A 25533-nucleotide genomic window follows, 5' to 3' on the forward strand; every position below is an offset into this window, starting at 1 on the left:
CGCTCTGCTTCAGGGCACCCCGCCCGCCAGGCGGCAGGCTGCTATCCTCAGCGTGGGGAGCCCTGCGGGGAACTCCTGCAGGGCTCCCCACGCTGCGGATGTCTGTCCGGCGCGCGGGGCGCTCTGCTTCAGGGCGCCCTGCCCGCCGGGCGGCAGGCTGCTATCCGCAGCGTGGGGAGCCCTGCGGGAACTCCCGCAGGGCTGCCTAGGCTGCGGAGGTGTTCCCAAAGCGCCGGGCGCTCTGCTTTCAGGGCACCCGACGCTCCGGGAAGCAGGCTACTATCCGCAGCCTAGACAGCCCTGCGGGACCTCCCACAGGGCTGCCTAGGCTGCGGGTGTGTTCCCGAAGCCTGGAGAGCGAGAGGGGTCGGTGTGCACCGACCCCTCTCGCTCTCCAAGCTTCAGCGAAAGCCTGCATTCGCCCCATAGGACACACCCAGATTTCCCCTTCATTTTTGGAGGGGGAAAAGTGCGTCCTATAGGGCGAAAAATACGGTAACTCCTGAGATATACAAACTGCCAGTTGCAGGGCAGGTGGTGCAAACTGATACCCAGAATAACTTTGGTAGCATGTACACATTACTGAATCAAGACAAAAAGTAAGAAATAATTCTGTAGGAGAAACTCTTCGGCCTATTCAAAGGAGATGATTGAATGTAGTTGGCTCTATAAAAGGATTCACAGCACAATCTAGCATGACAAAACAGGGTTAAGCATTCCTAATTAAATTTTGCCTTGGGGCAGGTACTTCTCCCTGCTCCCCCTTTAGGTAGAGTCTGTCATTCCGTCTGTTTTTAATGGGACCTTGCCAAAGGAAGGAGTCATTTAAAGAACTCAAGGCATGCACCACACAGATATGCAACACTAGCAGACTGTACTGTTAAAAGAACAGACCTGTGTTGAGTCTTTTAATCTGTTTCTTGCTGGATATTCAGAAGGAGCAGATCACAACCCCCCTAAACTCTACTTCTGACTAGAACCAACAGGATTATCTGCCTCAAGACACAACCAGGTAAGATAACTGAGGAAAACCCAGTTTTACATGCAAAGGATCAACTCTGTCACTTTGCACTAATCCAGCTAATAAACTATGATTTGGTTTTTACTTTTCAGTATAGAACCCACCTTTCTAAGGAACTGCTTACCGTTTTGCTTCTGTTCAGGCATTTTGCTAGCAAATAATGATGTCTTATAGGAAAAAAACCAAGCTATAGTTATGCCACTATCCTATAGCTAGGACAAAAATACACATGCACCCTCACTACAGGGATGGGTGGGAGCTTTGTGCACTAGTACACTTTCCTTTTTATCCCTCAACAACTCTGATTCTACTCCAGCACAGCTGCAAAGGTATTCTTACTTACTGGACCTATTAGTTGCTTGTTACTTAAAAGGTCTCCAGGTGGTTTACACTGAAAACGGAAGCATAAATTCAACTAAGTTGTTGCATGTGCCATGGAACAAGGTCTGCTCATGCAACTAAACTTTCCTCCCCTCACACACACCCCACCAGCTCTGGAGGGTTAGGGGGCATGGAGGTCCTATTATGCAAGCATACCCCAGTCACAGCTACGTTCAATTCCACCCCACATTACACTGACATTTACATTCAACACCTGGTGCCAAAAGGATGTCAGTATGGGCTTACTTCAAATGGTGCCTGCACATTTTGCTTCATGACTTTCATTCTACAAGGTTTAGTGTCTAGGTCCCCTACTGGGGACAAATAAAGCAGCAGCTCCTGTTCCCCACCCCCTTTGATGGCTCTGTCCTTGAATAGGCCAAAAGTATTCTCCCTGGGTGGCCCCATTTCAATGCCTTTTTTTGGAACAGAGCCATTCACTTTGTTATTATAGGGGGGAATATTTATAAATGCATCCTTATTGTAGTTCAGATATTTTTGATTTAAGAAAATGCTGTGATCTCAGTAAGCATTTCCGGGGAGGAAATCAAAGTTCACAGGAGAAAGGGTAGGCTTGCAGAGCTGATTACAAATAGCTACCATAACCTTACAGAGATCAAAGTCCTGAACGGAACGGCAAGATTTCAATGCTTTTAGCAGTTGCTTTCATTTTACAAGTTCCTGGCTTGTATATGCGCGCACGCACACACACACCAGACTTCAGACCTAACACCACAAAAATGAAGCCCAAGGATTTTCATACAAATAACTCAGACACTGACAGAGCATCCCATCTCACCGATTGCTTTCAGAAGCATTTCTACAGGGATCCTGCGCACTCAATGAAAAGTTATTAACATACTTTTTGCAACTTTTCCCAATGAAAGAGAGGTAGAAAGATCCCCATAATAAGCAAATTCAAGTGTTTGCAGCAGTTTGCAAACATGAACCCCTCTGCCAGTTTACGTTTTCAAAAATATACATTTGTTTATTTTTCTAGTTTGCTCCTACCAACCACAAAAACATCCCGCTCTGTCTCCCTGCTCCAGTTCCTGCCCACAACTGCTGTCCCATCTCTTGGCCAGGTTAGCAGCAGCAAACCAAACACAACACAAAGCTGGGCAGCTGGGTATGAAGCAAGCAAAGTGGAGCAAGGGATATTTTGCCACAATAGCAGTAAGAAGAGGGTGACAATGGATGAGGGTCACGTGCAATGAAGCAAATGGGGATACTTAAGGAAAGATAGGACTCCCTTAGAACAGAAGCAGACTAGTTGCTGCAGGAGTAGATTAAAGTAAACTTAAAGTAAAGTGTCTTATTTATAGGTAAAGAATGCTAATTTGTGTTAACGACTGGAAACCAGAGGCATACCTTAGTTATCTGTGTAAGGTTGTGAGTTTAGCCAAGAATTTCATTGCTGAGCAGTAGGAGAAATGGCAAGGCGATATAAAGGCAAACCATGGGAGACTATGGAGTGTATGGCATATACGTGTGTGGCAACATGATGCCACTGTTGTGCCAAGATCAAACACAGCAGTGATTTATTTATTTTTATTTTTTGCAGGGGGGAGGTGATACAGCTCCTTGCCAAGCCCTAAGTATGCCTCTGCTAGAAACACAGAACTAGGCTTAGGGTATAATTCAACCCCCACTGCCCACACTGGGGTATGTGTGTGTATTTGGATTGCATCACTCCATTGGCACAGAGCTCCTTTTCCCCTCACAGCAGCTGGTATGGGGGACAGGGCTATAGATGCAGAGGTGTCTCTGCCACACTGTGCAACTGCCAGGCCACAGTTCAGATTCTTTTGCCAATCAATGTGATCTTGTATAATGGCAGGCTCTGCAGGGGTGATTAACCTGTATTTGACCTACAACTCACATCATTTGTGACCACTGGCCACACACGCTGGAGCTGATGGGAGTCCAACAGCTTCTGATAAGCCACAAGTTAGCCACCTTGATACAGATCCAGATCATATTCGCATTAGGAATTTCAGCTAACAAATTATTTTTAAAGTCACAACCTCTTGAAACATGCAAAAAGAGAAGCTAAAGTGAGCCCAGACTCTTCTTTAAAGAGGTGTTTGTTCACATGAGCATTACAAGAGAAGGGCTTATCCTTTTCACTCCCAAACTGTAAGTTACAGACTGTATTTTAGGAAGGACATAACTCTGGGATAGCTGTGTATGACATCCTGTTGTTATGACACACACAGCCAGTATAGAAGCTGTGTAAACCCTGCAGAAATACCCAACACAGTTTACTCACATTCATGCAAATGCAGCCTCGGGTAACAAGAAACTGACTATCATAAGTGCTAGAAACCAGAAGAGACAGACAACACAAAATAGGGGGACATGAACTCCAGGAAAGCCATGATGAAAGATTCTGAAAAGCAAGGCAGCTGGGAAGATAACAACATATTTGAGGAACCACATTTTAAGATTTCTGCAGAAACCAGAAGACAAAAACTGAGATTAAATTCCATAGGCTGGGTCTGTAGTTAAGCCCCAAGGGATGCAGGGCAATGTATAAACATCAGTTATAAAGAAAAATAATGGGCTTCTGCCAGTATAGTCCAGCAGACAGATTTCAACTGCTCGGGCCAGGAAGGAATTTCCGAATTATTGCTTAGCCAGAACTCTCACACCCATTCGCTCCTTCCTTTACCTGTAAAAAAAAGGCAGTAGTTTGGGCAGGGCTGCTTGAAAGAAGCCAGCGAGATAACACGCTGTAGAGAAGCCTATGCACCAGCAAGTGGAACTAAAGTAACTGGCAGCAAATGCTGACCATTTTGATTTTACTAATTACAGAAGCGACTGGGTACAACACAGCCAAGTCTGTGAGTAGAGTTGAGAGAAGGAATGGGAAGAAACCCATAAAGCAGCTGCAACAGGGGGAAAGTGGTTAGCAGCCCCACATGGAAGGGCGATGGGGGGTGAGCTTAATCTTGTACGAAAGCCCCAGTTTAGCCCCTGGATTAATAACAAGGCGGTTCCCCTGAGCATGGGCAGAGAGCACTTCTGCCACCCTTGGAGGACACAGCCGACCGTCCCACCCAGGGAAGAAGAGGCCACCGCGCGGGCTGAGCGTCTTCCAGGGCGATCCTGGCCGGGCCGGGGTGTGTGGCGCCGCGGCCCGGGGCGGGACGGAGGTCGACGGGGAAGGGGTCCCGGCCCGGCACTCACCTAGGCGGAGCCCGCCCGCCCGCGCCAAGCGGTCCCCGTGCGGCGGCAGGTGCTGAGCTCCCTGCCGAGCCCCTGCCTTTCATGGCCGGGAGTCCCCGCGGAGACTCCGAGTGCGAGTCCCCATCCCTTCGCGGCCGACGCGGAAGCAGCGAGCCGCGTCGCGAAAGGGGGCTGACGGGGCAGCAGCTTCACTCCCTAGCAGGCGGACTCCGCGGTCTCATTACGGCCGCCGTACCCGCCACTTCCGCCCCTCCACCCTCCCGGGAAAGGGAGGAATGGAAACTTGCGGGCCAAGCCAATCGTAAGCAGGCGCAATTGGAGGGTGGGCCAATGAAAACGCTCGGCCCGCCTCCCGCCCGCAGGGCACTGTGGGGGTTGGAGTTTTTTCCCCAGTGGTTGCTGGCTGCCTCTACAGGCCAGAGACAGAGAGAGGGGAGGAGCGTATGCTTGTGTTTTGTCATTTTGTAATATTTATTGCATGGACTCGAAGCAAGTGGCCAGGGCGCCCGTGGAGGCACGCCCACTTTCTTGTCGATTATCTGTTTAGTTTGCTTCTATACACGTTTAATGCCACAATCATTTTGCAGAGATTTAAAGCGATAGACCCACAGACCAAAACCCATACGAAGCATAGGAGCCAGCTCCTGAGGTCCCTTTGCACATACACTCCAATAAAATATCTGAGGGGCCAGCCCCCTCCCCTCCCAAGTTGTTGGGCATTCCATTCAAATGGTGTCTTGTGATTGATTATGTGATAGAAGGGCTTACCTGCCCCCCCTCAAAAAAATATTTTATTTAAGTTGGCACTCCGGATAGAGGCCAGTGGTTTCTAAGCCAGAGGATGTGATTGCAGGATGAATAGGTAATGATTTAAGAGGAGAGATGGTGTTCTGCCAATTGTCTGATGTTAGAGAACAAGCAGGAGATAACTTTCAATAGGGAAAAAGGCAAGGATTCAGAGACAAAGGAGCATGGGTGGACATACTCTTTCTAAAGTAAAATTCATGTTCTGAACAAACTTTGCCCCCCACCTGCCTGTGGATACTTTGCCAAAGTCTGTGGCTGCAATAAAACACTGAAACCTGTGGTGTTTTTCGATTTATTTTTCTCACTTTATTTAATTGGTTTACAAATGATGATGTGCCTTCCTCAAAGGCAGAGGTAGGATGAGGACATTGGATGTCTTGCTGTAAAACTAGAAAGGTAAAGATTGATTCTGCTATATTGGATTATATAGCACAAGTGTCCATAAAGGCAGCCCAATTATCAAGTAGCTAAAGTGAAAATTCTAAGAGTTACAGAGATTGCACAAAGTAGGCAAAGAGTAACTTGTTTCACAATTATTTGGTAACCCTGCTCACAATAAAGATAAAAGGCACAAGATGCAGCCATGAAAAGCCACTTTTTTGAACTCTCCTCTGGGCTGCTTTGCTTAGCACTTTAACCTCTAGGTGCAATCTAGATGAAGTCAGATGAGACACAATTCAGATGAGACTACATGCTGTTGGAGCTGTTTCATGCTTCGCACGCTAGAGCATCTGCCACTGCGTGCCAGTTTTTGCTGCAGGAAACACCGTAAACTATAAAAGAAAGGCACACAGCATCGGCATACGTGCAGTGGGAATGCTCTGGAAGTTAAAATTGTGGTTAGACTCCTAGTACATGCCAATTGTGCATTTACAAGCTTGCCTTCTTCACACTTTACTGCTACAAACACCAGTGTGCAAGCACATAAAGAGCCTGAATTATATGTTGCTGTTTGCATCCTACCCTTCTTCCAAGGAATTGAGGGTGCTAGGCATGGTGATTTTATCCTCACAACCACCCTAGGAGGCAAGCGTACAAGAAGAGAAAGTGGCTGACCCACAGCCGCAGAGTTAGGTTCATAGCAGAATAGGAATTTTAACACAGGTCCAACTAGTATCATTTAAGCTGTGCTTAAGGATTTATTTATTTAGCTTTGGCTTCGCTGACTGGAAACGGCCGAATCAAAGCACGCAGATAACCAAGTAGCCCCATGTCATTCAGTGAAGCAGGCTAAATAAATAAATACTTAAGTACAATCCTGCATATAAAATGGGACAATATCTTCTAAACCAAGGGTCAGCAAACTTTTTCAGCAGGGGGCCAGTCCACTGTCCCTCAGACCTTGTGGGGGGCCGGACTATATGGGGGGGTGATGCAAGAGCACCATGAGCCCCGGTGGCTGCTTACCTATGTCTTGCAAGCGGCAGGGGCTGGCGGTGGCAGTGGAGGGACGATGAGCAGCATGCGAAAGGGCTCCGGAGAGGGGCAGCTTAAAATGGCGGCGCTTGAGCGCTGCTGCTGCTGGCACCAACAAAGCCCAGACACTTCCTCCTCTAGGCAGGGCAGGGAGAAGCCGGGAGGAGGGAGGGAGGAGGCGGCGGCGCCTTGTGAGGTGGAGGGAAAGCATGTGCGTGCTGGCGATCCACACAGTGATTCCTGGACCGTCTGCAGGCTGGATCCAGAAGACAATTGGGCCTGATCCGGCCCGCAGACCTTAGTTTGCCTACCCATGTTCTAAACAGTCAACAGTACAGTGCATATGTGTATTATGTGCCTCACTTGCCTTGTATTCTGCCTGTGGTACATTTGCAGTGCCACACCTTCCTGAGCTGCCTTTATATGCCAAGTCACACCCCAGGGCCCACCCAAAGACATATTCACAGGTCTAGGCCTATTTTCCCCTACGAAATGGTGGAGGATATGAGGAAAATTGTGACATGTGAGTTCCAAGTAATTCTGTCGGACAAAATTGCATATAGCTGACCCATACTTTATTGTAGGTAGCTGGAAACCACACAGCGGTAGGTTTTTGTATTGCCTCCTTCTCCAGCACTTGTATAAATACACTCAGAGCTCTCATGCATCATGTAGCAGTCCAAGTGCAAGACGTCTCACACACAGGAGCAGGCTACAGCTACTGTGTGAAGCCATACTCTGTCCTCCCTATCCAACATGTATTAATGTAAATATTTTAAAAAAACCCAGGCAATTTAAACAGACCTCAAGAATTCCAGCCTTGACAAGTCTGACACAGATAGCCAAGCGTGCACCACATCTCTTGCCCTTGCCTGAAAAACTATTGCTGTCAGCCAGACATTCCTTTCTTTGAAGCCCAACATGCAGGCTTCTTTGAGAAAGTAAGAATTCACTCCCACCAATGCCAAAAAAAGGTCATCATGCCAGTTTTATCACAGTTCTTTATCCCTTTAAATCAGGGTCCAGGAACCTGCAATGGGTTGTATTCCTGTGAAGATAATATCACAACATGCCAGCACCTTGCTGAAGTTAAAGCAGAGTTCTTTAATGAGTGCCTCCCTGGAAACCAGATATACACTGCCTAGGGCTCCATGAAGGAAGAAAGACAAATTGTAAGTGTCATGAACAAACAGAGAACATATTGGCAGCTGAATGTTGGTAGTGGGTAGGGATAGAGTTAAAAGTAGGAAGGAGTACCCTTCCTCTGTGGCTCTTCCCCTCCCCTCTCTCCCTCTTTCATTCAATTTTCTCTGTCTGTAAACCCCTTTCCCCCCTCCTTGTCTCCCAAATTGAAATTGGGCTGATGGCGTGTTGCTTGCCCCTGATTGAACTTATGTTATATCTGAAGATACTTGGGTTAGCCCATCTATAGGTTGATTCAGGCAATGGTACCTGCTATCTCAGGGTTGTTAGCCCAAGGTTGTTATCCTGAGCTAACCACCCATCTGCCTAAATTGATAATCCAGTCTGTTTTCCAGCCATCCTTCCTTGTGGACTGAATTTAGAAAATCACTGCGATTGGCAATCAACCTATGAAACTGTGAACTGTTAATGACCCTGGTAGTATTGACACGATGGTGTCATGCTAGGATGAAAAGGAAGGAAATGGGGATTCCACTATTGCCATGGATTGTGGACTCTCTCAACTTTCAGCAACCTCTGATTGAACTTTAGAACATGTACTTTATTTACACAGCCAAGAAGTTAATCTGAGGCCAATGTGAGATAAAGGGCTTTTATCACAGGATGACTGATGGATGCCTAAAAAGAGATATTTATATGAAAACTAAGAAAAGAGTGAGAGCGGGGAAGAATCACACAGATTGCCAAAACTCATTTTCCTTTCCGAGAGGGAATGCAGCAGTTGACAAGTAACTCTGTCAGCTATGACGACTGATTCAGTTTGTTTTTCTTTACTGTGACATATGCAAATATATCTGTCTGCATGGCTGGGCATGAATCCTGGATTTCTGCACCTGTGAGCACAAGTTCTTTTTCAGGGCTTTAAATAGCTAGAATTGTCATAGCACAGTTTCCCGTAGGAGGTGCTTTTCAAACATCCTTTTAGACTAAGTCGATATTGCCAACAAAAGCTCATTCTGTGGGAGGAATAATGGTGACAGAGCTTCTTTAGATGTTCATTTAGAGCCCAGTTCAGAGCCTGAACATTAGTACATGCTCTACCTTGAAAGCACATTCAAAACACATTCTTTCCCTCAAAGAATTCTGGGCACTGTAGTTGACCTCTCTCAGAGTTAGAATTCCCAGCAATCCTTAAACTACAGTGCCTATGTTTATTTTATTTTTTTGAGAGAAAGAATGTGCTTAGAATGTGCTTTCAAGGTATAGTGTGTGCAGATCCAAAGAACGTAATGTGAGATAATGAAGCTGGAGAAAGGAAAGTTATTTTTATGTATAAGGAAGCTGGAGCAAGGAAAAGAGAAAGAGGTGGTGTATGAGTCACTCAGGCTGGCACAGACTGGAAAAAAGAAGGTGCCCGCAGGGGAAGGAGGCTTGAATAACCAAGGCAGGCAACAACAAGAAGCACACTCAACATATGTATCGCAGAATCAAAACACTTCCAAGTAAACATGTTTGAGAGCAGGCTACTAGACTTGCACTTGGTAAGCTATTGTTCTCAACTTCTGGCAAGAACCATTGCATCAAAACAGGGTGGAGACACATAACAAACAAGGCATCTTGCCACGTAGGTTCAAGACACATGAGCATTGGAAGCTATTTTATACAGGGTGAGGCTATGAGTCCACTTAGCTCAGAAATGTCTACACTATCTGTGGCTCTCTGGGGTCTCCACCCCTACCAGGAGATGCCAGGGATTGAACCTGCAACCTTATGCAATAACAACGACATAAGAAAAGCCCTGCTGGGTCAGTCCAAAGGTCCGTCAAGTCCAGCATCCAGTTCTCACAGTGGCTAACCAGATGCCTGTGGGAAGCCCACAAGCACAGCCTGTACACAACAGCAACCCTCCACCTTGTGATTCCCAGCAGTTGGCATTCATAGGTAATACTGCGTCCAACAGTGGGGGTAGAATGTACCCATCATGGCTAGCAGTTACCACCCCTGGCCACTGAGTATGCTGGCTGGGACTGATGAGAGTTGGGAGCCCAGCAAGTGGAGCACTGCAGCTTGCCCACTCCTGCTTTAAGGTGCTGCACAACTCTTCGTCGTTTTAACTAAAGAAAGAAATCATCAGGTGGAAGTTGTCATAATGGCTACCACAGGGGACCTGGTAAAGGTAAAGGGACCCCTGACCATTAAGTCCAGTTGCGGACGACTCTGGGGTTGCAGCGCTCATCTCGCTTTATTGGCTGAGGGAGCCGGCGTACAGCTTCCGGGTCATGTGGCCAGCATGACTAAGCCGCTTCTGGTAAACCAGAGCAGCGCACAGAAATGCCATGGTAGACCTGTGTTAAATCCCCACCCAGTCATGAGACTGACTGTGTTGGGACTTGCATCAATCACTCTCTCTCTCTCTCTAACCAGCCCTGAATTCCATGGGTGCAAGGTAAGTTAAGCAACCTGAATAATAAAAGCAAAACAAACCATAATGACAGCTCTGGTGGATTAACAATGCTCAAAATAAGTTCAAACAAAAGGCATGTGAGGCATTTACAGTGCAATGCTATAAATGTCTTCTCAGAAACAAGTCCATTGTATTCAGTGGGGCTCACTTTCAACAAAGTGGCATAGAATTGTAACCATAGGCAATGTGTGCAATACTTAAGGCTGTACCACCAAACATCATAGCAAGGATGGGGAATCTGTGGCCCTCTGGCTTTTATTGTACTTCAACTCCCATCAGCCCCTGCTAGCATGACTAATGGCTAGGGATAATGGGAGCTGTAGTCCAGCAATCTGGAGGTTCCTCATTTCTGCTTTACAGTCTGGGGCAGACTCAGGACACTCTTGTTTGTCTTATTTCAGAGACAAATCAGATTACATTTCCCACCATGGATTAACATGTGTACAGGTTAGGTCTTGGACCCCAAGTCCCATTCTCAGGCACAAGCAGTGTACAGCTCACAGAATAAACATTTAAATTGGGGCTATAGAATAACAACTCACAGTAATCCATAATGCAATTCATTTTCCTAAAGACAAACCATTACGCATCACACAAATTACACTATCTGAAGAAGTGTGCATGCACACGAAAGCTCATACCAAGAACTAACTTAGTTGGTCTTTAAGGTGCTACTGGAAGGAATTTTTTTTGTTTTGACTATGGCAGACCAACACGGCTACCTATGTGTAACTGAAACAAATTACACTGAATGCCATGAAACCAATTTGGCTTTAGAGAGGTATAGTCTGAAAATAAAGACTTGGGAAAATATGATTTCCTGGTACTGATATTCAAGCTCTGAACTTTGAGATTTGCCATTTTAGTGAATATTTCACCTGTAATTTCATTGCATTGGTTATAGTTTCAGAATCAGTGGCTGAGTGATCAAGCAGGATGCTAACTCAGAAAGAAATGCAAAAGAACCCACACCCTCCCATTCAAATACTGTTCTATGTGTACACCACAGGAAAAAGCATTAGAAATGACTAAACCATAGATGGAGAACCTGTGGCCTTCCAGATGTTGTTGGATTCCACCTCCCATCAATCTCACCGAGCATGGCCAATGGTCAGAAATAACGGAAGCTGTAGCCCAACACAATCTAGAAGACCAAAGGTTCTTCCATCCTTGGCCTAAACAGTCCATATTCTAAAATTCAGATCTAAACAGTGAATCTCACCCTGCCCACCCCAACATCCTTTATTGTCACATCTTTCCCACAAACTTAATTACAAGTTTTACAAGAGTTCACAAGTATCAGGGACCTGTTTGGAGGCAGGTCCTGATTGAAAGGCATGTTCAGGTAGAAGTAGGCTTTGGTCTTTCCAATAGACTTTACACAAGTCAATTCCTTTCCTCCCTTCCAAACAAAGCCGTCTTTTATATTTGCATTTGTCATCTCACTTGAGCAGGAATTATGTTCTTGGCAAGGCAGCAAAAGCAGAGTCAGCTATGACCACAACCCTGAGCTGTCCGGATTCCCAAACTGAATGACCCTTTGTGGATCTTCATGTGTTTGGATAAGTGGTCACTGCGGGCAAATTTCTTCTCACACACTTGGCACTGGTAAGGCTTGAGTCCAGAATGGGAACGCTTGTGGCGAGAGAGCTCATCCGAGCGGGAAAACCTACCAGACAGAAGAAGATATGTTTACTGCACAGTTGCGTGAACCAAGAAGGTTGTTCTCACCAAATGGCTTCACACACAGTCAAAGCAAACTACAAGAGAAGATTCTGGGATATAAAGCAGATTTGTCTAGCAGATGCTGCTCTAGTGTGACTCTCAAGAATCCAGTGTCTATTTCAGAAATAGAAAAACATGTGCCCTACTCACATTTTGAAACCGCAAGATGCTAGAAAGCAGCTTCCCTAGACATGAATCTTTGCCACTTGGAAACAGGCAGGTGCAATTCATTGGCTTCTGGTGCATTGGGACTATAGGTCACGAACCACTCTTGGGTTCAGGCAGGGCAGGGATGGCACAACCTGATGGTCCTTCAGATGTTGTTCATCTTCCACTCCCAGCAGCCCCAGCCAGCATGGCCTATGATCAAGGTTGATGGCAGCTAGAGTCCCAACAGCTTGTGAAGGGTCACAGATTTACCATCTCAGGTGAAAGGGATAATGTAGTAGAGTGAGATGACTAGGACTTGAAAGCCCAGGGTTCAAAATTCCCATTCAGTCATAAAGCTCACTGGGTGAGCTTGGGCCAGCCACAGTCCCTCAGCTTAACCAAACTCACAAGGTTGCTTTGAGGACAGGAAGGGGTCAGGGAGAACTATGTATGTCACCTTGAGCTCCTTGGTGGGATATAAAGGTGATAATAAATAAAATATAACCTCTCAAAGGTGCACAAAGACAGAGGTTTAATTGCCCATTCTTGACCCTTTATTCTTGTGTACCACTGACATTCTGTCTGTCTCTCTCCTTCCCACCCCTTATTGGTTCCTTCATTTCTTTTCACGTATGAACCAAGGCCGACATGATGTAGAAGAAAATCAGCCTTCGACAAGAGCAGTAAGCCTTAAAACAAGTTCAAGAAGTGCCTTCCAACAAAGGAACTCAAAGACCTTGACAAATATTAACAAAGTCATCAAGCTTCTGTGAAATACTGTCTCTCTGTTTGGAGTGAGGAAAACAAAGACGAAGAAGGAAGCACAACTTGTCCAATGTTACATAATAATTCAGGAACAGACCAGACATGATCTCACTGACAATCCACTCAGAGTCACATCAGAAACAACCCTGGACAAGATATTTTCCTCTCTTTTTTTAATTGTCAAGGGGCCTTGATGGAACCAAAGTGGTGCCATTGAGTGGGGAAATGTAAGGGAATAACTTTGTCTCTTTTTCTAATCTCAAAAAGACTTATGGGCAGACAAGAACCCCTGCAACGTCAGATCGTGAGAAATAGCTCATGACTAAGGATGATTAGAAATCTGTAACTAGGAAATAGTGCCTGAAATCATCCCGTCCCGTCCGCCGCCTCGTCTCTCCCAATCCCTTTTCTTTCTGTGTTTTGTCTTTTAAAGCCTGTGGGTAGGGTTTGTCTTAACACGGACCTTTGCAAGCCACTCTAGAGGTCTTTTTTGGCTGAAGAACAGAATAAAACACTTTCAATGAATATGTCACATACTGTACATACAACATACATTCTTGTATTTCAAATGGTATGTGTCCATCTCACCCATGAGTACATGCCACTGAGTTTGGCAATTGGCAACAGATCCTCAGGGCGCATATGAATACAGGTTATATGTTTCAAATATGCCAGTACATGTGCAGCCTTTGAAAGCAGTTCAGAAATCCCAACTGGTACACTGCCCTTTCATAACTCTCTGCACCTTGTAAAGGCAAATATACAATTACGAAGGAGATCTCACAGTAACCTACCCTAGAAAGAAGGAATCCAGTTGGATCATCTGCTTTCTCAGATTCCCTGGATGATCTTGGGTAATCTACTCAGTGGCAGTTATGAGATCTACTCTAACCCACTGGGCTACTGAAAACTTATTTAATAAAAATAAAATAAAATTTTATTTATATCCCACCCATTTTGCAGGGTTTCCCCAGCCACTCTGGGTGGCTCCCAACAGAATATTAAAAAGGCGATAAAACATCAAACATTAAAAACTTCCCTAAGCAGGGCTGCCTGCAGGTGTCTTCTAAAAGTCAGTTGTTTATTTCCTTGACATCTGATGGGAGGGCATTCCACAGGGTGGGCGCCACAACCGAGAAGCCCCTCTGCCTGGTTCCCTGTAACCTCACTTCTCGCAGTGAGGGAACCGCCAGCAGGCCCTCAGAGCTGGACCTCAGTGTCTGGGCTGAACGATGCGGGTGGAGATGCTCCTTCAATCTTATTTTAAAATCTAGAAAATATAAAGCCAGGGTGGCTAACCTATAACAGCCCTCCAGATGTTGCTGGACTACAACTCCCATCATCCCTAACCATCCACCATTGTAGCTGAGCCTATTAGGAGTTGTAGTCCGGCACATATGCAGAGCCACAGGCTCCCCATCGCTGATATAGGAGATGCATACATGCTGCAGGAAATAACTAAAAACCATGCATTCTCAGTGACCCAGACATATGGTAGAGTCATTAGATGAGCCCATCCATAATGTCCACAAAAGAATGTGGAATCAGAAGCTTGTTATGCTCACTGACTCCTCCTCCATTTGCAGCTCATATCTAATGTAGAGGAGAAGTCTGGTTTTATAGAGCACTGCAGAGATCAAACAGATTCCTAATACATTTACCAGAGCTACAAGGGGGAGAAAGAAGCCCCACTGACTTCACTTTCTGCAGTTAAGCAGGAATACATTCCAAAGTCTCAGGTCATTACAGCCAAAAAAGCTGGAAGGAAGCAGATCAGCCAAGATCACACAGGACCCCCTTAAGAATGATTCTCAAGGAAACAGTAAATTCAACCCTATATGTTGTTAAGGATTTCAGGTTGCTTGAGAGGAGCAAATATGTGCAACCCTTGCCTGGGGGCCTGTTCCAGTCCCTGCCCTTCTCCCCTGTTTGGTAAGCTTGGAAACTGCACATGCCCTCCGTATTTTGGAAACAATATCGATATTTTACTGAGCTCCTCTTTTAACAAGATGCCCTGAGCAATGGCTGCAAAGCCCCTGCAAAGTCTGTCAGCTGCAGGTTCACTAGGAGCAGCCTCTCCACATTTGGAAAGTCCCTGCCACCAATGCCACGACAGCTGGAGGCTTTCAAATTTTAAACAAAACCGTCTGCTTGAGGAAAAGGTACAAGGGGCAGCATGGGCAGATACAAATGTAATCCCTGAAGGCTTTGCGACTTCAGCACATCAGATGTATTCCCCATGGGAAGGATCAGCAAAGGGGGGAACCTATTAAAAGAAGGAACTCCTTGCCACATGACTGTCTTGAGCTTCTACCTGGACTTATCAGCTGCACCGCAGCAGGGCACAGAAGTCTGTGAACTGCAGCTAATCTACTCATGGAATTAATTCTGAGAAATGCAGAACGAAATTATTCACAAAGCTGTTGAAAAAGAATGGTGGGTTGCACAATTACAGTGCATGGGGAGGCTAGTGCACACCCCCTTTCATTTTTCTCCCCCATCAGGGAAGAGGTCCTATGCCTTTGAACAGTTGCAAGATTAGCAAAAATGCAACGCAGGAAGCCTTTTCCCCGTACTGCTAATAAGACAGACAGCCACCTGCTACCAAATCAGACCGTTGGTCCATGCAGCTCAGTATTATCTACAACTGGCTCCAGGGTTTTAGGCAGGGGTCTTTCCCTAGAAAGCTGGGAACTGAACCTGGGCTACTTTCCATTGAAGCATGTGCTGCGTCACTGAGCTATGGCCTTTCCCCCAAGGAAAATAAAAACATAGCAATAGAAGAGGAGGCTGGTGGATCAGGTCCATGGGCCATCTAGTCCAGCATGCTGTTCTCACAATGGCCTCCCAGAGGCCTGTGGGAAACCCACAAGCAGGACTTGAGCACAAGAGGGCTCACCCTCATTGTATGCAGAAGCATTACTGCCTCCAGCCATGGAAGCAAAGCAGAGCCACCATGGCTGCTAGATAGCTTTCTCCTCCATGAATTTTCCAATTCTGTTTTGAAGGCATCCAGTTAGGTGGCTGTCTCCCGGGGGAGCGAGTTCCATAGTTTAACTATGCACTGGGTGAACAAGTACTTTCTTTTATCTGTCTTGAATCTTCCAACATTCAGTTTTATTGGAGTTTCACAAGCTCCAGTGTTAGGAGAAAAGGAGAAAAACTTTTCTCGAGCCACTTTCTCCACGACATGCATCGTTTTATGAATGCCTATTACATCACCTTTTACTCACTTTTTTTTCTGTACAGTGGTACCTCGGGTTACATACGCTTCAGGTTACATACGCTTCAGGTTTCAGACTCCGCTAACCCAGAAATAGTGCTTCAGGTTAAGAACTTTGCTTCAGGATGAGAACAGAAATCGTGCAGCGGCGGCATGGCAGCAGCAGGAGGCCACATTAGCTAAAGTGGTGCTTCAGGTTAAGAACAGTTTCAGGTTAAGAACAGACCTCCAGAACGAATTAAGTACTTAACCCGAGATACCACTGTACAGTGGTACCTCGCAAGACGAACGCCTCGCAAGACGGAAAACCCGCTAGACGAAAGGGTTTTCCGTTTTGGAGGCGCTTCGCAAAACGAATTTCCCTATGGGCTTGCTTCGCAAGACGACAGCCCATAGGGAAATCTCCGGGACAGCGGGGAAGCGCAGCGCGTCTTCCCCACTGTCCTCGGACCTCCTCCGAAGCCTGGCGGCAAGGCGGGGACACCTCCTCCCGCCGCCGCCGGGCTTCGGAATGATGCCCCGATGCCGGGCGGCGGGGCGGGAACCTCTCCCCCCGCCGCCCGGCATCGGGACGATGCCCCGAAGCCGGGCGGCAGGGCCGCGAAACCTGGGCGCGCTGATCTCAGCGCGCGCAGGCTTCGGCATGCCGGCAACTCTCCGCAAGCAGCGGCAGCGCTGCCGCTGCTTGCGGAGAGGTCCGCGAAACCTTGGCCAGACACCTTTTGAAGGCAGGCGGGGGGGGAGCGAAAGTCTTTGTCCCCCCTGCCTGCCTTTAAAAGCCCTCCCGGGACAGCGGAGAAACGCACTGCGTTTCTCCGCTCTCCCGGGAAGGCAGGCAGGGGGGAGCAAAGACTTTTGCCCCCCGCTGGCCTTCAGAAGAGGTCCAGGACCTCTTCTGAAGGCTGGCGGGGGGCAAAAGTCTTTGTCCCCCCTGCCTGCCTTCCCAGGGGCTTTTAAATCGCCCCGGACAGCGGAGAAGCCCTCCGCTGTCCCGGGGTTTTTTTAAATGCTGGGGGTGGGAAGAAAAGCCCTTGTCCCCCCCCCCCCCAGCCTTCAGAAGAGGTCGGGGGACAGACTGTCCCCGGACCTGGTCTGAAGGCGGTTTCCCTAGGAACGCATTAATTGATTTTCAATGCATTCCTATGGGAAACCGTGCATCGCAAGACGAAAAACTCGCAAGAAGAAAAAACTTGCGGAACGAATTAATTTTGTCTTGCGAGGCACCACTTTAGTTCCATATTCTGCAACCTTTCCTCATAGATAAGTTGCTCCGTCCCCTTGGCCAGTTTTGGTTGCCCTTTTCTGAACCTTTACCAGCTCTACAATATCGTGTTCAAGGTGAGGCCACGAGAACCGTATGGAACAGTATTCCAAATGCAGTTGCACCATAGATATGTATAACGGCATTATGGTATCGGCAGTTTTATTTTCAATTCCTCTCCTAATGATCCCTAGCATTATCATTTGTGCGCTGCCTGGCAGTCAAAGGAGGAACAGAAACCTTGCTGAGGAAATAAAAGAATAAAATATGGCAACAGTGCTGTGTATGTATCAGTCATTATCTGACCAGGGATGGAAAAATAACATGAATTGCTAATTGAATCCCATCAGTGAAAGATTCATTCACTGTTGACTAAATATGAGATTTGTTTGTTTTCATTGGAGTTGTTTCCTTTAAAAAGACGCAGATGGTAATATTAAAAAGCACCAATGATGACCACCGATGTTCTTGAACAGCTCCAATCCATTTCAGCAGAGCTTGTAGAGAAATGTCTAGTGGGTTGTGTCCAGGACGCATGTATACTTCAGTTCAGGCAATACATTTTGTTATGTACTGAAATTCTCACCCTGGGCCAGCAGGGGGGATACTGTAGATAGTTATGCAAATGAAGGGTCAAAAGTGACGTTCAGTGATTGGCTAGTTACAGAAAATGGTTACTGTTGCATTCTAGTGGAGCTCTATATAAGCAGGCTGACGAGCTCCTCAGTTCAGTTCTGTTCCAGCTTACAAATAAAGAGCTGCTTTGGAAGAATTGCTGTGTCGTCTGATATGTTCGCCCACAACTTAACACATTTTAAATTATTTCTCAACCAATAAGTAACCTTGCAATCCTAAGGACACTTGTACAGGATTTGGGAGTAGGCCTTGCTGAACACAATGGGACTGGTGCCTGAGAAATATACATGATTGCACTGTTGGCTGGAAGTACTAGTTTATTCTAGTTGTTAAGTGAGCCTATCTGATCCCACAAAGCTTTCATTGAGCAACGAAGTCAACTGTCAACTTTCAAAAAAATAATCAAATAACCAGGCCGCTTTTTTATTGCCACACACTTACCTCCAGCCACAGTTGGGCCAAGTACAGGTGTAAGGCTTTTCTCCAGTATGGCGTCGGAAGTGTGCCTTGAGGTGAGAACTCTTAGTGTACATCTTTGTGCAACCGGGATGTGTGCACTTGTGGACTCGGATGACAGGAGGGGAGGCTTTGGGGGCCCTGGCCTCCACATTCTTCACGCTTCCAAGAACTCCAGGCCTCAGCGTCCCAGGCAAAGGGGCTATCCGTACATATTTTTGTTCTGTGCCTGTTGAAGGGCTTTGGATGACCTGGGGAAGAACAGTCAGGCTCTGCCCTTGCATTTTGATGACCAACTGAGCCACCCTAATACCACCAACAGAGCTCTGGGTTGGCGAGTTGCCTTCACTCGCTTGGTTGGGCTGGATCTGAAGGACAACTGGGACAGGCCCCGCAGTCCCTGGGATGCCTGTACCACCAGAAAGCACCACTCCTGACTGAGCAGAGCTGGAAAGGCCTTCATCCGGAACAGCTACAGGAACAGACTGTTCCCCGGGGCTGCCCAAGCTGATCTCAGACTTTCTCTTAAGCTGTCCTCCTGCCTGCTGCTGGTCATTCAGCTCATCTTTGAGAATTGCCATTTTCTCATTCAGGAACTCCTCAATCTCCTCCAGTGTAGGGCTAAAGTCCCTGGAGAGTTCCGGGCAAAAATCAGGAAGTCTGAGGTAGGCTTCGTAGATAGTGGTCTGTGGTTTCTCCCCATCCTTCTTTACCTTGGACTGCGAAACACCCGTCTCTGATGTGCAGATTAAGTTGGAGATAGCTGATGGGTTAGAAGCCTGCTCCCCGCTGCAATCCTGCAGCAAATTCAATGGTGGCATCTCATGCTTGAGAGCAACTGAAGCGTTGGCTAACTGAATGGGAGCTGAAGCAGTCAGCTGACTTGAAGCAGACACCAGTTTGCTATGATTTACTGAGACCATTGGTTTGCCGCCTCCTCATAAAAAGACGTATTGATAGCTGTATATAATATATTATGCCAACGAGCTGAAAATTATGAATACTGGTTATAGATCCACCTGCAGGAAGACAACCACAAGGAGGTTCCTTAATTTAAAAATAGTAATACAGGGAATACAGAACACCTGAAGGGATCTATAAACTACTTTGATTTACTACTATAAACAGAATCAGTATTAAAAACAAAACAAAACCACTTCTCCTCCCCCTTTTAAAATCCTTATTTTGGAAAAAAAAGATAATACAAATTCAAATTTACAAGAATCTGTTTGAGAATCCACCCATTGTTTGAACTCTAGCCAACACAGTGCATTGAATGCACTCATTCAGAACCATCTGGAAGGATGTGCCCTAAGGGTTTAACAGACTGAAGAACAGAGGCAATTTCTTTAATGGGGTCCAACTCAAGGCCTATCTGCCAGGGCTCTTTCCCACTTGAAAGCAAGAATGTAGTTCTTTGAAACAAAATAAGGCCTGCATCTGATAACCGAATCAAAAGAAATATTGGTTAACCTCAAACAGGTCATACTATGGATTACAAAACTATGTGGTAATGATAGACAGGTTTGCCTGGGAAAAATCGTATTTGTCTCATTAGTGGTTTCTCAATTTCACCCAAAGTTAGAAAGGGTCAATGTGAAAAGCATTTAAAAAAAAAACTATGGTTACCTCAGATTCTGTTCCATGTCTCTGTTCACACTTACATCAATATTAGTTTTAATGGGCTCGTATTGGTACACCATGCTTTTCTCTGGGGGTATGCAGGGGTACTCATACCCCTAAACATTTTGTGAATCTAACAGGAGAAGAAACTTCAAAAAATTAAATTTTTAGTTTCTTCTCTAGCATGGTTAATTGTCAGTTCCATTCTTACCCCCCTTGGCAGCTTCCTTTCCTTTCCTGGTGTTTCCGAAGTCTCAGACGGAAGTGAGAGTACCCCAAAACATTTTTTTAGGGAAAAAAGCACTGGGTACACCCTATACGTTCAAGGTAGATGACTTCCAGCAAATCATCCTGGGAGCTGCAGTTTCCCCACTGGGAGCTCTAGTTCATCCTGGGAGATGTAGTTTCTTAACATAATGCAGTTCCCAGGATTCTTGGGCTTTAAATATATGATGTGTACATAGCCAAAGGGGTGTATGGGATGTTAGGGAAGGATTGTAAAATCTGGTGGGGCGTACGTTTGCTCCTTCTTGGGCAGTTTCTCCATCTTTGGTCCCCACCCTGCACTCAGCCCTCACCTGGGCTCCTGAAAGCTGGCAGCATGTGACAGTGGCTCCACCCCAGGAAGTGGTTTCAGCTGGCTGTCTAAACCAGGTGTGGGTAGCTGATGGGTCTCAAACCCTTGATGTGTCAGGGACTTCCCCTACATGAGAAGACAGACTCCAGGGGACTGAATGGATGAGACCTGTCCATTCAACTGTCAGGAAGGCAGGTTCTGCACGTGCTGCAGAGGGGAGTGAGAGGCAGATGGTCAACCTGGGAAGGAGGTTTCCATCTAGGAGAAGGAAAACTCTCACCCAAACCTCCACTGCCTTGCAGGATATCTTTGAGAGAAGAAAGGGCTAAGGAGTAAACCCTACACAAATCGGGAGTGAAGTCCCTACAATGGTTGGATGATGCCCTCTGGTAACTCCTGCAGCCCAGCTGGTGCCAAACATACTGCTCTGCTTTCCTTTGGACTACATCAGCAAGGCTGAGTGGAGCGGTCTTGTAGTCTGGGCAGCCCAGGACCTCCAAACACATTGCCCTGGCTTGCATCCCAGGAGATCATTTCGGTCTTGCTAAAACAGCAGTTTGCTGTATTAGCAAGGTGCCAACAACATAGCCAAAGTGGGGAGGAGGTAACCCAGACTGGATCAAGAGAACCCACAGCCTCTGAGAGTGTGAAGGCATGAAATTCCTTCAGCTTTGTCCATGCTGCTCTTTGCCACTGCTATCTTCTCAAATTGCTGAAAGCCCTGCTGGAGATTGGGGAAGCATTCTTCAATAAACACACCCAGCCTTTAAGGGAGCAGCATTTAAAGTATTTCAAGGTCTGCCAGCGGCAACACAGGGGTCAAAGACCTGATGTTGCTCAATGCATTTCATAACCCCATTCACAAGATTGGAAGTGCCTCTTGTCTTGCTCCCACACTAGATCAACACCTACTCCAGGTGTTTACAAAGGACAGAATGGGAGGAACCAGCCTCATTCTTAATTTCCCCTCCCTCTAGGAGTGTTTGGTAGCAGGCTTTGATTAAAATTAAGTCCAGAGGTTGTTGAATCTTAATAATTCCATTTGTGTTTCCTCTACAAATCCACAGCATAGAGATAGTAAGAGCTAGAGACCTGGCCATTAGTTTTATACAGGCCAGTTTTCAGTCGACACCATTCATTTTTCACTGATAAAATGTTTCCTGTTTGTAATTACATGCCTCTTCCTTCCTTCCTTTTTTCCTTAAAAAGGTGTTTGGTAGGGCTTTTCACGTATTAATGTTCTGGCAGGTGGTAAAGAAAATGAACACTGTCAAGGCTCAGTCCCACTTTATTTTTAGTAGGCAGGAAAGGTACATTTTGTATTTGTGGGAATTTTGCTACAATCCATTTTTAAAATCTCACCTGTGTTTTAAAGCATCCTCACTTTATCTTTAATGGGGCACACATTTATTTTGGCACTGTAATGGCCTTTGCCTATATAGACAAAGTTGTGTACAATTATTTTGGATGTTTGTGTGCATTCCCACGAACAAACAGTCAAGTGAAAACTGGATGTGTGAACTGGGTTTAGATACAGGTATAAGTAAAGTTTTGTGAGCAGAGTTAAGGTGTGCTCTGCCTATTTTTGTCAACAAACATAAATTATTATTTTTTTATTCCCAACTTACCAAACTAAACACTGAAAAACAAAATAGCCAGTTGCATTTTTTAATTACTGTCATGTCTCTATCATATTTTTCCTCTAACGTGTATGTAAGCATATATCTAAGATCCTCTAGCAACCTGAAGATTTTCTGTATACTTCATCATAATATTACAGTTCATACTTTAATAATCTGATGAACATCTTTGATAAATGTTTCTGCATATGTCACTGATTTATGAATGTGATAAAATTACACCACACTATATACAAGATCAAATATCTTATCCCTGCCTTTAGCTAATTTAAGCTGTTGGTCAATTTTTCTGCCATAGCTATTTGCCACAGCTCACTGTGCCAAGCACTCAAGGCCAAAAGTCCTGTAGCTTCCCAATTCTGTGGTTATCTCTGTTGCACAAGGCACATAAAGGAATGGAGAGCTATAACCAAGATCACTACAATATGACCTCAGTTTTTAAGTTTTGGGATTTTTCCACGTTCCATTTAGGAGAAGAACCACAGCTCAGTGGTAGAGCACATCGCTTTGCATGTTAAAATTCTTGCAATGTTTTTAAATGTTTTACTTATGTTTCTTATTTTACTTGCATAATTGTTCCACTTTGGTGTCTGCCACCCTGGGCTCCTTTGAGGGGACAAGTAGGATAGGAACTAAATACCATATTTTTCGCTCTATAAGACGCACCAGACCATAAGATGCACCTAGTTGTTGGTGGAGGAAAACCAGAAAAAAAGTATTCTGAATCCCAGAAAAGCAAAAGGGATCTGGCTTCTGGGATAGCTGCGCGAAGCCTCTTCAGGGCAGCGGGATGAAGGCTCCCCCTGCCCAGAAGAGGCTGCGGGTGGCTAAGGCAGAAGCCAGGACAGCAGGTGGGATCACAGCGATCACTCTTGCTGTCCTGGCTTATTGGCTGGCCGCATGCAGCCTCTCCCGGGCAGCGGGAGGAAGGCTCCCCCAAGAGCCGCGCTCCCTTTAAAGAGCGTGCGGAGCATGTGTGCGGCTCTTAGGGACTTTTCCCCAAGGAGGGAGAAGGGCAGCCTTTTCCCCATATTTTATGGGGGGCCCCTGCACCTCAGTTGGATCCTCTAACTGCTGAGAGATTTCGAGAGTGGTGGTTGTTTGCACCCTGCCCTTGCCCTGCACCCCCAATGGAGGCAGGTTTCGCCAGCGTCTAGATATGCCTCTGGCCTGGGCAATGGTTAAACACGGGGTGGGGGAGGTAGAAACCCTATGAAAAGTGTCTCTCACTCCAGCAACCACCGGACTTGGGGAATGGAGAAGGCGGGGCCGAGCTTCTCGTCTACCTATTTGTCCCGATCAGATCCTTAAGGGCATAAATAGGAACCGCGCAGGCCACGCGCACCCTGCTCAGTCGGAAATCATGCGTTTGCCCGGCGCAGATCACCCCCTGCAATCGGGCAGCGCTCTTGGCAGCGCCGAGCTCATGCGACTTGCCCTACGGAGAGGTGACGACGCCACCCTCTCCTTCTGCCCTCCCCATTCAGGGCAGCCTGGAATCCCGCCCTCCAATCAAGCAGCAGGGGGCAGGCTTGCCGTCAATCAACGGGTCCTCGCGCTTCCCATAGGGCGGCGCAAGGCCGCATCCCGCCCCGTTGCCACTGTTTGTTGAGGGACGAGCGCGTCGAGTTTCTCGCGTCCGCCAGGCAGCCTTTTTTTCTCGCTCCACGCGATTGCAACACGTCTCCCTTGCCCTAGAAGTTGAGCGTGCTTGGCCGGATTCCCGCACTCAAAACCCGATTGCATCTGTCAGCGGGGAGGGAGCGACGCGCATAGTCTGCATTTCTGGAGTAGCGCTTTCGCAGGGCGAAGATCGGCTGGAAAATCCGCTCGTCGTCCAGATTTCCCTCCGAAGGTCATGGGACTCAACAGCAAGCCCGAAGTTAACTTGGCGCGCGAGATTCCACCCCCCGCCTTTTCCCCCGGGCTCCAAATAAACTCAAGAGGGGCGGATAAAAATGAGAATAAATCTACAGGAAGATCCGCCTCCTGAGCTCGTAAGATTTCAGTGGGAGCGATTGGGCAACGTCTTTTATCACATTCATCAACAAACACATCACACACCTCGATTAGCCGGGCAGGTGAGCCCAAATTTCCATCCCCGCCACTTAGCCAGTTGTGATCAAACTTCTTAGCTTGGGAAAGGGCGCGTGCGCTGAACAGGATGGGGCAAGTCGCGCGCGCCCCAGCGATCCCGACACTTAGTGCCCCGTCCCCACCAGGTCTCTAACTCGGGGACAGAACTCCGCCGCTGGCTCGCTCCAGGCGCGCGCGCACCCCAGCGACCCCATCCCTTTTCACGGGCCGTATCCGGGGGTCGGGCCGCTTATCTTGCACCCCCGCACCGGCTCGGCTGCTCCGCTCGCCCTTACCATCGCCCAGCTGCCAGCGACGTCGCGCTCCTTTCCCTGCTGGCGCTCGGTCTGCCTCTAGCGCTCTTGCCGCTCACATGACGCGGGGAAAGTGCCAGCTGGAGCCAAGGGCGCCGCCCCCTCGAAGGCTTGGCTCCATCCTAGCTGCCCCATTGGGCCGGTCGTCGCAGGGGCTCGCCTGCGTCCCGGGGAACCACGTGGCGGCCGCTCGAGGAGAACACGGCCCGGCGGCGCGTGGCTGCAGAAAGGGGCGCAGGCAGCTAATTGGACTTAATGCGCGCGCGTGTGCGCGCACACACAACGTCACCTGATTGTGTATTAGGTCATTTACTTCAAAATGCGATAAGCTGTCCCTCTTGAGGCTGGAGACCGAGCTTATTTGACTCATTTGAACTGATTTTAAGCTTATAATGCCGTAATTAAAAGTTGTGCAGCTGTTGGGTCACACAGCTTGGCATTAATTAAAGGACACATCTGTGGACACATCTGCAAGAGCTGTTTATTAGGGTCGGTATGGGTTTCATTGGGGAAAGTCCTTCCCTTGCTCAGCTATGCTGAAATCCCATCAGAGAATGAAGTCTGATAGCATGCAAACCTTCTGAATTAAGGCAATATATTCTTCAATTTAGCTATATCTGTGTTTCTCAACCCGGTGTGTGTGCCTCCTCAGACCTAGGTATG

General features: G+C 47.0%; 1 protein-coding gene across 5 annotated transcripts in view; it reads right to left on the reverse strand.

The window, feature by feature from the left end:
- Nucleotides 1-25009, reverse strand: part of ELK4 (ETS transcription factor ELK4) — a 59286-nt gene extending 34277 nt beyond the window's left edge. For 2 of the 5 annotated variants that reach the window (XM_028734341.2, XM_028734340.2), the window contains exon 1: nt 4595-4829. Coding sequence is in view for 1 of the 5 variants with exons in the window: in XM_077929014.1 (XP_077785140.1) it covers nt 19183-19563 (381 nt within the window). In the remaining 4 variants the exon portion in view is untranslated. Of the gene's footprint in view, nt 1-4594; nt 4830-18625; nt 18734-19182; nt 19660-24852 lie in introns of those variants that run through there. The other 3 variants (XM_077929014.1, XM_077929012.1, XM_028734339.2) reach the window with 3 other exon arrangements.
- Between the last annotated feature and the right edge of the window lie 524 nt (nt 25010-25533).

Source organism: Podarcis muralis, chromosome 5 (assembly GCF_964188315.1).
Source record: "Podarcis muralis chromosome 5, rPodMur119.hap1.1, whole genome shotgun sequence".
In the NCBI taxonomy this organism is placed as follows: domain Eukaryota; kingdom Metazoa; phylum Chordata; class Lepidosauria; order Squamata; family Lacertidae; genus Podarcis; species Podarcis muralis.